The sequence below is a fragment of the Salmo salar genome, chromosome ssa01 (assembly GCF_905237065.1).
Source record: "Salmo salar chromosome ssa01, Ssal_v3.1, whole genome shotgun sequence".
In the NCBI taxonomy this organism is placed as follows: Eukaryota; Metazoa; Chordata; class Actinopteri; order Salmoniformes; family Salmonidae; genus Salmo; species Salmo salar.
In genome coordinates, this window is record NC_059442.1 from 81,596,346 (window position 1) to 81,609,667 (window position 13,322).

The following is a 13,322-nucleotide window of genomic DNA, read 5'->3' on the forward strand; positions in this document are numbered from 1 at the left end:
CCTTGTGCTGGGGACAATAAAGGCCACTCTAAAGGCCACTCTAAAAAGTTCAGTTTGTCACACAACACAATGCCACAGATGTCTCAAGTTTTGAGGGAGAGTGCAATTGGCATGCTGACTGCAGGAATGTCCACCAGAGCTGTTGCCAAAGAATTTAATGTTCATTTCTCTACCATAAGCCGCCTTTAACGTTTTAGAGAATTTGGCAGTACGTCCAACCGGCCTCACAACTGCAGACCACGTGTATGGCGTCATGTGGGCAAACAGTTTGCTGAGTGCCTCATGATTGCAGTGGAGTTATGGTACGTGCAGGTATAAGCTACGGACAACGAACACAATTGCATTTTATCGATGGCAATTTGAATGCACAAAAATACCGCAACGAGATCCTGAGGCCCATTGTGAGGCCCATTTTTTTTAAGGTATCTGTGACCAACAGATGCATATCTGTATTCCCAGTCATGTGAAATCCATAGATTAGGGCCTAATGAATTTATTTCAATTGACTGATTTCCTTATATAAACTGTAACTCAGTAAAATCAATGAAATTGTTGCACGTTGCGTTTATATTTTTGTTCAGTATAAATGACGTGGAAGCAACGTTGATTCAACCAGTGTGCGCCCAGTGGGATGTTTCTTTGTTACGAGGGTGCGTCGTTGCCGTGTACAGTATGTGCATTGTGTGATTGTGATGCGTATAGTACAGTGACACTTCCTGTTTACAGCAAAAGTTACAGGATTATATTCGGTGAGAGGCGACTGTAACCATAGAATCAAAACCAATATATTTGGACACGGCTCCAAAGATGAATTGGATTTCTCACAATCCAGTCATAATTTCAGGTGTTGAACGTTGAGTGAGACACTGAATTCCAAGTGAGAATGTCAGAACCATCAATTGATTAAACATTGCAAATGGTACATCCAACATGGCCACCAGTGTCCCCACAAAAAAAAAAATGCGTAGTTAAAATCAACCCAATTTGGGTTATTTGGTAACCCAGTACTGGGTAAATATGAGTTATTTTGACCAAACCAGTTGGGTTGTGTGAATAACCTAACTTGGTCGGGATTACCGAAACATGGGTTAATTAAACCTTCAGTTGGTTGTTTTTTACTTTTCAGGAGGCGTGGCTTATTGGAGGTGTGGCTTTCGATAGATCTTATTGGCCACCCATGAAAGTAAATGTCATTCCTGTTCATCATCTTAAAGGGGTACTCTGATATTGTGTAATACCCTTTTTGTGGACCAAGTATTCCTGAAATGTCAGCCTGTTCAGGTGGGATGGAACTTTTGGCCCACATCATGATGTGATCTGATTATCATTGACCAGTGACTGTTCATCTGGGCAAGGGGGTGGGCTGTAGACCATATCTTCAAATTTATTTCGCAACACCCACACAATCAAACTGAGCATTTCAGTCTGGCTCACGGAAATAGATTATGAAAAATATATTTTAGGGTTATTTTCATTAGACGTCCCAAACAGTAATTTTGATTCCCATGTAAATTAGCCTTTTGAATGAATAAAATATCACTCATAATGTTTTTGCATGATTGAAATGCTCACATTTTTTTAATAAGAATTTTTCTCTCATGTCTAACTACCAGGAAGTTTGAAAAGGCAGGCTGAGTGGGAGGGGAGATTATATTAATGAGTTTGCCTTGACTGACAGCTCTTTGAAACACCTATGTCAAGAAACTTGGATGCAGTGGGCAGTGTTGCAATAACATAATCGCAAGCAAATTTGGTGATACACAAAGCAACTCAAATAATATCGAAGTCAAGGTTTTTTGTCTCCCATTTGACATGTCTCTTCTGATGTAGTTCACAGCAACACTGATGGATGTGTTGACATGACAACTGTGTCAGAGTTTTGAGCAACCCCCCCCCTTTTGTTCCATGCTGGCTGAAGACCTACCTAGCCAGTAACTAGCAGAAACCAGACACAGATTAAAGGGGAGACATACACTGAGTGTACAAAACATTAGGATCACCTGCTCTTTCCATGACAAATCAAGGATAGGATTTGCATAGGCTTTTAACCTCTTAAATCTAAAGACCCCATATTTGATTTTATTTTATTCAATTCCATCTGGTATTAGAACGGTAGCCCCTATCTGCAAAAGCAGGGTGTCTGTGGAAAGCTGTATCTTGGCTATTGATTGGTGCCTTCAACTCTTTCGTGTGACTTACTACCTTATATGGTCATACGAATGTATAAGGGCAGGCCGAGCCGATGACCTCATTTCAAGATGGCTGCTACCAACATTCCGGTTAGCGTTTTGAAGCATAAACAAAATAAACACGGAATACGTTGATATACACCGAAAGCCGGGACTCCCTGGATCATAAGGATATCTTATTTGTCTGCCTGTGACATACCGTTATTGATCACCAGCCCCGAGAGTCAAAATGTTTATTTTACACGTTTTCACCAAGCAGAACATCTTACAAGGTAAGCTTTGATTTATTTTGTGTTTGAGCTATAGCTACATGGAGGATATCAAATTAATCCTTAAGTAGGAACAAATCTAGCCTATTGACAATGTTGATGACAATCTGATGATGTATGACTTAATAACAACATCGAATGTCCACCGAGTGACTATATCTTTGCGCATCAAATATGATGTTGCCTGTTTACACGCTGTAGGCATCCATTACACAGGGGATTGGCTACTATGGCACCTTGACAGTCTTGTAACAAATGAGATAAGCTTTCCAGGGATATGCAGTTGACCTGGGTGGGACAATGCAAGGCCTAGAAACGTTTATGCGTAATGCGAACTATTGCAACCTGGCTCAGAGACTTGGAAACATCCTGTGACCACACCTGACACCACTTACTAAAACATCTGCCCATTTCTAGTTGTTAGGTCTATCAATCACATTCTTTTCTGATATTGTTCACATGTTGTGAAAGCCATCTGATTTTTTTCCAGCTCTCGTCATCAATAATTCCCTTATAGCTTGTCAATGAAAGATGACTTTCAAAATAAAAATAAAAAAATAGTTATATTGTGTGTTCTTGTGAATTCTGAACTATGTAACTCCTATCTATCTTCTGATCATTTCCTCACAATCTCCCAGATGTCTTCTTTCCAAATATAGCAATGTTTTGCATGTCAGAATCATGTAATTACACATGAATAGCAGTTACTTTTGGGCATGTCTATTTAGGTGGAAATCTAAATTTTTCCATTACATTTAAGGGGTTAAGGTACTCATACACATCTGTAAACCTAGTTGAAGCTACAAAAAAAAAAAAATGTTAAAAGTTAACATGAGATTACTATACAACAGAACAGATTAACAAAAATGACATTTACTCTCATGGGTGCTAGAGATTATTCCCAGCGGGTCAGATCAGAAGACTGGCGACGTAGTTTAGTAGGGGCATGGCATTCAGATAGATATTTTTAGCCGCCTATGAGAGTAAATGTCATTCCTGTTAATGTATTCTTTAGTTATCACATGGTATGTTTGAACATAGACATTTTGTAGTTTAAATGGAGCTTAGGCTTTTAGGGAACTCATACACTTCTCTATGTAAATCCCATTGTTGGGATACAAAAAGGTGATATACCTTATTATATGTAATAAATTATCTTAATATCATCAAATAATATTAAAAATATATATATATATTTGCAGTATGTAAAATTAACATGATGAACAGAAATAACATTTACTCTCATGGGTGGCCAATAAGATCTAGCTGAAAGTCACGCCTGTAATAAGTCACCTAATTATTACTTTCAAAAATACCCAGCTGCTATGTCAACCCGGCATGAGATTAAAAAATGCCCAACAAATGTTCAAATTAACCCGTGTTTGGGGAATCACAACAACCCAACATGTTGGGTGATTCACACAATCCAACTGGCTGGGTCAAAATAACGCTACATTGTTCTGTCCACTATTTAACCAGTGCTGGGTTACCAAATGACCCAAATTGGACTGCAGTATCACAGGGAATAATATTACCCATTCTAGGAAAATGGTTTTCCTAGAAATGTACATCTAGTTACAGACTGTTACAGATGCACTGGAACAGAAACCACACCTGCACAGCAAGTTTCACTAAACTCTGACGAAGTTTGATGAACTGAAACTTTGCAAGTTAGCGGTGTGAAGGATTTTCATCTTCTGAAAAAAACAACAAGCTTAGAAATCCCCCAAAAGACCTTGATCACCATCATTGACTAGCTTTGACAAAGAACATACTGTATTTATAATAGGGGCGCAACTTTGGTTTTAGAAGTGGGGGGATTATTATTTATTTATTTATTTTTATCCAGTCGGACAAACACTCCAAACAGCCTACCCGACCGCTCGGAGGCGTCCGCATGGTCCTAAAGCACCCTGTAGCCTTCTTTTGTAGCACATTCCAATGATAAATGCAATTTCAGAATGTCCCCAGTAAAGTTGCGCCCCTGATTTATAAACGTTCTCTCTCTCTCTCTCTCTCTTTCTAGGTATACTGTATGGATGGGAAAAGGCTTACACAGCAGGAGTCAAATACTTCATCAAGTAAGTCAATACAACTACAGGGATCATTTTCTAAACGCTCTAGGCTCATGTTCCTATTAACCCTCAAGCTACCGACGGGTCATTTTGACCCCAGAGGCATATTTCTGATCGTAGCCCAAAGATACTTTATTCAGTTTTTCCCATTTTTCATGATTTTGTCAATCAACTTGTTCTTAACAAATCTAAATAATTGTTTAGTGTTTCTGTATCAATATGTTATATAATATATCATATTTTAAAAAATTCAAGACCTTTGGGGTCATTTTGACCAAAAAAAAAAAACTCTGCCTATAGTACTTTGATAAATAAGACCTTTATTTGAATCTAGGTTTCTCTGGAGACATAATTACAAGTTATCCATACCACAATAGGGTGCAGGGGGACCTGTCTCAGTTATTTTGACCAAATAGGCAGATTATCTGCAGAGATATAGCTCCCCATGTGCTTGCCTAAGATTTTACATTCAATACCACGTATTGTATGACTGTGTTCGAAATTACTTTCGCTCAGATAGGCTCTGAATCTATAAAGAGGGCTGTATTGGTGTGTATTCTCAAAAAAGTAGTTATTCTAGGGCAAATCTAAAAAACTCTTAGTTTGAAAACAGGTTTCTCTGGAGTCACAATATCAAGTTGTACAGTACATATCATCAGACGGTGGCGGGGGACCTGTATTAATGATTTTGACCAGATAGACAGATCATCTGCAGAGATGGAGCACCTTATGTATTCACCTATGGTTATAACTGGGTCCAGAGAATAAAGGTGATTCTGATGACCATGTACAAAATGCAAAATAACCTTGCATTCTATTTCTTCATATTTTTGTTTGAAAGAATATGCAAATTAATGGTAATTTTGATAAAATAACAGTGTTTTGGTAATTTTTTTATTTACTTAAAATGAATCATGTTTAAGGATGTTTTGATAAGACATATATATTTTGCTATGATTGTTGCTTTTTCCAATAGTTCCTTATTGGGTCAAAATGACCCCAGTTGGTAATCAATGTATGTCAATTATGTTGGTAGCTTGAGGGTTAACAACAAAGAAACATACATCATCAAAGAATCCATTGAACCCCAGCTACAGAATCAATCAATGCCTATCAATGTTGTGACAAGGTTTCACAAAGTCACACCCCTTTTGTATTCCATTAATGGGAACTTCTATTATTACAGACAGAAGCATTCAACTGCTGCCGTAGAGCGGCAACTCCAGTAAACCATATAATATACTCACCCAAACATAGATCTGCTTTAATCTCAGTCTTACGCACACTCTTAGCCCTGCTGGCTGTGCATGAAAACATGCAGGGAATTGCGGTATGTGTCGTAATGTGCTTGATGACTAAATGAAAGACTAGGGAGTAATGTGGGTATCACAGGTAGTGACATGCCCTGGAGATTGGGTCGTTTCCTTAGTACACTATTGAACAGGGAAGTAGGGGTGCTGAGGGTACTGCAGCACCCCTTGAAAAATCAGAAGAAAAAAAACGATCCTTTTTTGGGGGTGGTTAAAAAATTAATTATTCACAAAAGTAGTCCTGTATTATATCTGTCTGCAGCGCCAGCGCGGGCAACACGATTACTTTACGCCGTTATGGGTAACACTGGATGCCAGTCTGTTTCCGCTTTAGTCTACTTGTTGTTGTCTTGCCTAACAGGGATATACAGTTGCTTTGTTGATTACAGGAACTGTCAGGTGCCCAGGCTTGTGAGCACCATTATTATGTCTAACCAACATTATTAATTAACATTGTCCAATGACACCTGTGTATTTTTACCATTGTTCAATGACACCTGTGTATTTTTACCATTGTTCAATGACACCTATGCATTCTGTAATTCTGAATGTGTCCTTCTGTCTGTCCATGTCAAACAACCCATACCTACAGTATCTAACCCACAACATTACACAGCCCACATGAGCAGTGCACACTGACACCCACTAAACTGATGTTATTTAGGGTTAGAAGGTTGTAGACGTTAAGCAGGTTGATCCCTTCAATAGAACAGGGCTCAGGGGTGATGACCTGAGAGTGATGTGTTGCTTAGTGCACTATTTTTGCCTTGTGCCAGTTATGTGGCGCAGACAACATCGTGGACCCATCCAATGACCTGCAGCCTGGCTATGAGGATGCCTGAGAGAAAAGGGGGGGGGGCCAAGGGACAGACAGACAGCACAGCCACCCCCAACCCCAACCCCAGCAAGATCAAGACTTAGATCTGGGACAGATTCAATATGGTATAACATTACAGAATCTTTATATAGACGTGTATTGCAATGCATAGACTAGATATCATGTGTGTCTTGGAGTTGGAGAATAGACAGGCCTGGCAGGCATCCCTGTACATTATATTTACATCTCAACGTTCTGTAGTTGCTCCTCCCCATGAGAAGAAAAGAACACACCTGAAGGGAATCCTACGAAGCAAGCTATATCTACTCCGGGTTGTTAACCAGCTTCAGTTAGCTTCACGTTACAGCTCAGGCTTCATCCGTACTACCACGGTGGATACAAGCATTTCGCTACACCCGCAATAACATCTGCTAAATATGTGTATGTGACCAATAAAATGTGATTTGATATTGCTCGTCCGCCTGCCGCTAGCTCTAGCAGGCTTGTAACTGCACATGCATGTCACACATGGCTAGTTGAATGCAGAACTCTTCATTGAGACAATGCTGAAACATCAATCCATGAACGAGTCAGTGCCACATTTGAATTTCTGCCGAAATCAAAATGAAAGAAAAGTTAGTGTGAAAATTCCGCAGGCTATGTTGGGAAATAGGCTTTTAAAAGTGCTGTCTTTATTTTATTATTTATCTTTAATGCCGACTCGGGTGTGCTTTTCAATGCACAACCACAAGCCCCTTTTCCCCTCTCCTATCAATAAAATCATTTTATTAGCTAAGTCATACAAAACTGTTACTGCGTGTGAAGTTTAAAATGCATTATGCCATTACTAAAAGTGTAATGTGATATATTTGAACATTACAATTTTTTTACACACATAAATATTTGATTAATAAAATATGTAATCAGTCATCTTCCTCAAATGAAGGGGATGATGTTGCAATCTTTGCAAGAGGGAGGGAATCTGATTTCATTGGTTCTCAACTCGCGGCTCAGTCATTTCATGCAGGGTAAGTGGAGTTAGCTGTGAGTTCTGAAGGATTCCTTGCCTTAGAAATTTACCTGGCTAAAAGGTGAACCACTTTTGTATGAACGGTTATCGCGAGTCGAACTCAGAGTTGACCAAAGTTACCTCGCTAACTCCTCAAATCTGTTTCGTAGTATACCCCTCAGGCAGCTGTGAAACACCTGTCATTCAGCCTGTCCTCCTGTACAAATGGAGACTCTGAAGAACCATAGAGGTGGATACAGAGACAACTAGCTGGAACCCTTTAGGTGCCCCAACAAACACCTTGTGTCCTTAAAATCATATAACTAGCTATTCATAGTGTTTCATTAAATGGCATTACATTAGCTGTTCTGGTGAATATGCGGTTGGAAACGTAATTTTTTTTACAGCGAAACTAGCCGTAAGTGAATTATGTTCAAATGAATTGCACAAGGCTAGCTTCCCGGTTCAATGGATTTGAATGATGACTTTTTATTATCTCACTCTGTGTTTTTTTATGGGGTTACTGGAATTGCCTCTCCTCCTTCCTCTCTATTATTTATGTTCTTCTTTCCTATTAACTCTTTTAGGAACAATGACTCTCTTCATCTCTTCATCTCTCCACCTCCACCATCCATCTTTTCAAAGAACTCAACAATGTCACAACCCTTTTTCATCCTTTGAAACCAGGTTCAGAATTAGTATTTTTGTTTTCCAAAGCAGAAAATGTTGGTCGGTGAAGTGACTTTATCTTTGCTGTCGTCTGGATATTTTCTTTTTCTTTCTGTTTGCTCCTTGAGCTGCACCTTTAAATGCCATTCCGAGAGGTCCACATTCCGAACTCAGAATTGTCTTCTGAGTCACAATAGACCAGAGTTTACTGTTGAAAGCTCAGCCTAACTCATGTTTTAATAAGAATTAAGGAACGAAAGCATATAATAGCAAGGGTAGTTATCAAACATCATCATATTTGCTGTTGTTAGTTAACCTGTTCTTTAACCAGTACTCACTAATTGAGCCCAGCATTGCTATCTTTATCCAGTTGCTCAAAATACTGCAATACCATGTCCATTCAGAGTCCTGTATTGCTTCCAACTCATTATGCAATCAATAAAACAGTATTTTAAAGATCTTTAAGGCTGTGTTTACACTGGCAGCCTAATTCTGATCTTTTGCCACTAATTGGTCTTTTGACCAATCAGATCAGATCTTTTGCCAATAATTAGGCAAAATATCATCATTGGGCTGCCTGTGTAAATGCAGCCTAATTTTTAGTTTTTATTTAACTTCGGCAAGTCAGTTAAGAACAAATTCTTATTTACATTGACGGCCTACCCCAGCCAAACCTTAACGATGCTGGGCCAATTGTGCGCCGCCCTATGGGACTCCCAATCACGGCTGGTTGTGATACAGCCTGGAATCAAACCAGGTTCTGTAGTGACGCCTCTAGCACTGAGATGCTGTGCCTTAAACCGCTGCGCCACTTGGGAGCCCCAAGTGTGTTGTGTTCATGTCTAACCAATCATTTCCAGTGTTCTGCATATCATTACTTGTCATTCTATGTGCTACCTGTGGCCTAAACATCTCTAACTTCATAGTAGATACAGATCTTTCCAATGATCATCCACATTTAACTGGGACTAAGGCAATTGTTGTTTGTTTGTTTTCTAGGTGAGTTTTGTAATTGAAGTTAATAAAATAAAACGAAGAATTACTCCTCGTCGCGGCTCTATGCAACACAGAACTTTGAATGAGTGAGAAAGAGAGAGAACGTGTGTGTGTGTGTGTGTGTGTGTGTGTGTGTGTGTGTGTGTGTGTGTGTGTGTGTGTGTGTGTGTGTGTGTGTGTGTGTGTGTGGTCTTGTTCTTTTATCCTTGTGGGGACCTAAAATCCCCCAAAGTCCCCACAAGGATAGTAAAAGAAGGGAAATTATCCCTTTCCCACGAGGACAAAGGCTATTTTAAACTTAGGGTTAGGGTTAGAATTAGGGTTAGGGCTAGAATTAGGGTAGGTGGTTAAGGTTTAGGGTTACGGGTTAAGATTATGTTTAGGGAAAATAGGAAATAAATGTTAGGTTCCCACGAGGATAGAAAAAACAAGTGTGTGTGTGTATAAGTGTGTGCTACTTGTGATCAGTCTTCCGACAGCGTCATAATTCTACAGTGAGAGTGTTCGGGCTACTGACTGACGACTGACTGACTGACGACTGACTGCTTTAGTTGGGAGGAGACACATCTGGTCTTGCTTTACTAGAGATTCCACTAAAACCCAGAGTCAGAGTTGCCTACCAAATGTCAACCTACGGGGCCTGGTCAGAATGTCACCTTACGGGGCCTGGTCAGAATGTCACCTTACCGGGCCTGGTCAGAATGTCACCTTACCGGGCCTGGTCAGAATGTCACCCTACGGGGCCTGGTCAGAATGTCACCCTACGGGGCCTGGTCAGAATGTCACCCTACGGGGCCTGGTCAGAATGTCACCTTACGGGGCCTGGTCAGAATGTCACCTTACGAGGCCTGGTCAGAATGTCACCCTACGGGGCCTGGTCAGAATGTCACCCTCCAGGGCCTGGTCAGAATGTCACCCTACGGGGCCTGGGCAGAAGTAGTGGACTATAAAGGAACCTGAGTGCCATTTGGGACACATTTCAAGCCAGAGTGCTGCTGTTTAAGCCTTTTGTTATATTACTGGCACAACATTTTCATTCTCTTGACAAAGTTGCTGTTATTAAAAAATGAAACATAAATAGCAGTGAATGAAGGCAGAGATCAATTCATTTCCTCAGAGACAGAGAAGGTAGGTAAAAATAACTTTAAAACTAAATTAATCTCGGCATCTCAGAACCAAATGTAGTTTGAGAGCTGGCCTTAAGCCAGCTATGTTTTATTGTCAAATAAAGAAGCCAAATCTGTGTCGAACCACAATCGGTGTTTTCAGTTAATTTCATTGCACAACAAAGGGTTATCAGATAGCCTAGAGCAGGGCTATTGAACTCTGACAAGGTCCGGAGACTGATGGTTTTCTGTTCTACCTGGTAATTAATTGCACCCATCTGGTGTCCCAGATCTAAATCAGTCCCTGATTAGCGGGGAACAATGACAAAATGCAGTGGGACTGGCGTCGATTCCAGAGATGAGTTTGAGGGGCCTAAAGTGTGTGTGTGCTGGGCAAAGCAGGATCAAGATCTTGGAGTACATAACAAACTGGCTGATTTAGGTCATTCTGTTTTATCATGCTAATCTTATTTTCAATCTGTTATTGGTACAGGCACAATATAGTGAAAACAAGACCGTTTTGACCTTAAGGATATATAGGACATTCCTAATAGATTGCACTTCTTGATTGATTAAAACAAAGTCATGTGAAAGGGCTCTCTCTCTGTCTGAAATTATTTCTAGTCTGCTTAAAAATTACATCTGACCAACTCTCTGAATTTGAGTGAGTGAGTGAGTGAGTGTGCTCAGGGGAATATTGTACTTGCAGTGAATCGCCCACTCACTGTTTCAAGTGTTCAGGGCAATGCAAAGATCTTTGTGAGGGGAAGGTGCTACAAAATGACCCCCCCACCCACACAATTTTTAAAAATTCAATTCCTTATAATATTTCAACTGCATCTGTAGTGAATACTTTTTTGGAACAGGCGATAGGCCTATAACGAACACTTGTCACACATTTTAAGCAAGAGTAGTGACAATGACTCGTTACAGAGAAATTTGATTGACATCACTGGCAAGATCTCAAGCACTGGTTGAACCCTATCTTTGCATGTGCCTGCAAGTGTTCCATTAGAGGACCATAGCTTGCACAATAAGAAAATGTGTAGTTGCTATGAACTGAAAATAAATACAGTATATATCAGGATTTGAAAAATATCTGCAGGTCAATTTGTTTTACTTTTAGCCTTATTTTAACTCTGTGTATATACTGTACAGTACCAGTCAAACATTTGGACACACCTACTCATTCAAGGGTTTTTCTTTATTTTTACTATTTTCTACATTATAGAATAATAGTGAAGACATTAAAACTATGAAATAACACACATGGAATCATGTAGTAACCAAAATAGATTTTAGATTCTTCAAAGTAGCCACCCTTTGCCTTGATGACAGCTTTTCACACACTTGGCATTCTCTCAACCAGCTTCATGAGGAATGTTTTTCCAACAGTCTTGAAGGAGTTCCCACATATACTGAGCACTTGTTGGCTGCTTTTCCTTCACTCTGCGGTCCAACTCATCCCAAACCATCTCAATTGGGTTGAGATCAGGTGATTGTGGAGGCCAGGTCATTTGATGCTGCACTTCATCACTCTCCTTCTTGGTCAAATAGCCCTTACACAGCCTGGAGGTGTGCTGGGTCACTGTCCTTTTGTAAAACAAATTATATTGCCACTAAGTGCAAACTGAAACACCGCCCCTCTGTCTTACTATATATACACTGAGTGTGCAAAACTCTTTCCATGACATAGACTGACCAGAAGAGAATCCAGGTGAAAGCTATGATCCCTTATTAATGTCACCTGTTAAATCCACTTCAATCAGTGTAGATGAAGGGGAGGAGACAGGTTAAAGAAGGATTTTTAAGGCTTGAGACAATTGAGACATGGATTGTGTATGTGTGCCATTCAGAGGGTGAATGTGCAAGATAAAAGATTTAAGTGCCTTTGAACGGGGTATGATTGTAGGTGCCAGGCGCACCGGCTTGAGTGTGTCAATAACTGCAAAGCTGCTGGGTTTTTCACGCTCAACAGTTTCCCGTGTGTATGAAGAATGGTCCACCACCCAAAGGACATCCAGCCAACTTGACACAACTGTGGGAAGCATTGGAATCAGCATGGGCCAGTATCTCTGTGGAACGCTTTCGACATCTTGTAGAGTCCATACCCCGACGAATTGAGGCTGTTCTGAGGGCAAAAGGGGTGCAACTCAATATTAGGAAGGTGTTCCTAATGTTTTGTACCCTCAGTGTACAGTATGTAGCCTATGTATCTGAAGCTGCCTGGCCAAAAGAAGTATGACATGCCATCATCTTTTTGGCCAGATAGCATGAGATACATGGGCTACACATACATGTCCTCTGCCTCAGCAACTATGGTATTATCAGTAGCACCTGTCTTTTTACAAAATAAATGTGTATTGTATTACCAGATTCATACATGGAAAAACAGATAGTCCAACATTTTATGAAAAGGAAGTATGTTTGGAAGTGTCTGTCCAATATCTAAGAGATATAAGAAAGCTCAGGAATTATTTATATTTTTTAATTATCGTGGAATTGCCTGTATACCTTTTTTTACCTGGAAATTCTCTATTCACTAACATTCATTTTCCGGGTTACCTTCAGAAGAGTCCCGTGACACGGAGAACACCATCGTGTTCTTGAGAGTCTCATATTTCCATTAAGGGGTCTTCATGAGAAGACCGATTTTTCAGGATGTCTCCTGGTCTGACAAATAACAAGGCCGACATTGGCAGCTGCGGTGGATTTAGAGTCATGCAAAAAATGTAGATCCATGCAAACAAACTGACATCTCTAGCTTAAAAGGGCAATCAGCAGTTGCTACATAAATTGTTGTTAATGATATGTACCCATTGATTCTTGAAGAATATAACTTATAAATGCCTTATGAGCTTAGTTCTCTCGTACCCCACAGT

The 13,322-nt window shown here is 40.0% G+C and overlaps 1 protein-coding gene across 2 annotated transcripts in view; it reads left to right on the forward strand.

The window, feature by feature from the left end:
- The first annotated feature begins 2,228 nt into the window (after positions 1 to 2,228).
- LOC106612128 (HLF transcription factor, PAR bZIP family member) overlaps positions 2,229 to 13,322 on the forward strand; it is a 28,047-nt gene continuing 16,953 nt past the window's right edge. For both annotated transcript variants that reach the window (XM_014213021.2, XM_014213032.2), the window contains exons 1-2: positions 2,229 to 2,461; positions 4,485 to 4,539. In XM_014213021.2, the coding sequence (XP_014068496.2) occupies positions 4,498 to 4,539 (42 nt within the window). In that variant the 5' untranslated portion in view covers positions 2,229 to 2,461; positions 4,485 to 4,497. The remainder of the gene's footprint in view (positions 2,462 to 4,484; positions 4,540 to 13,322) is intronic.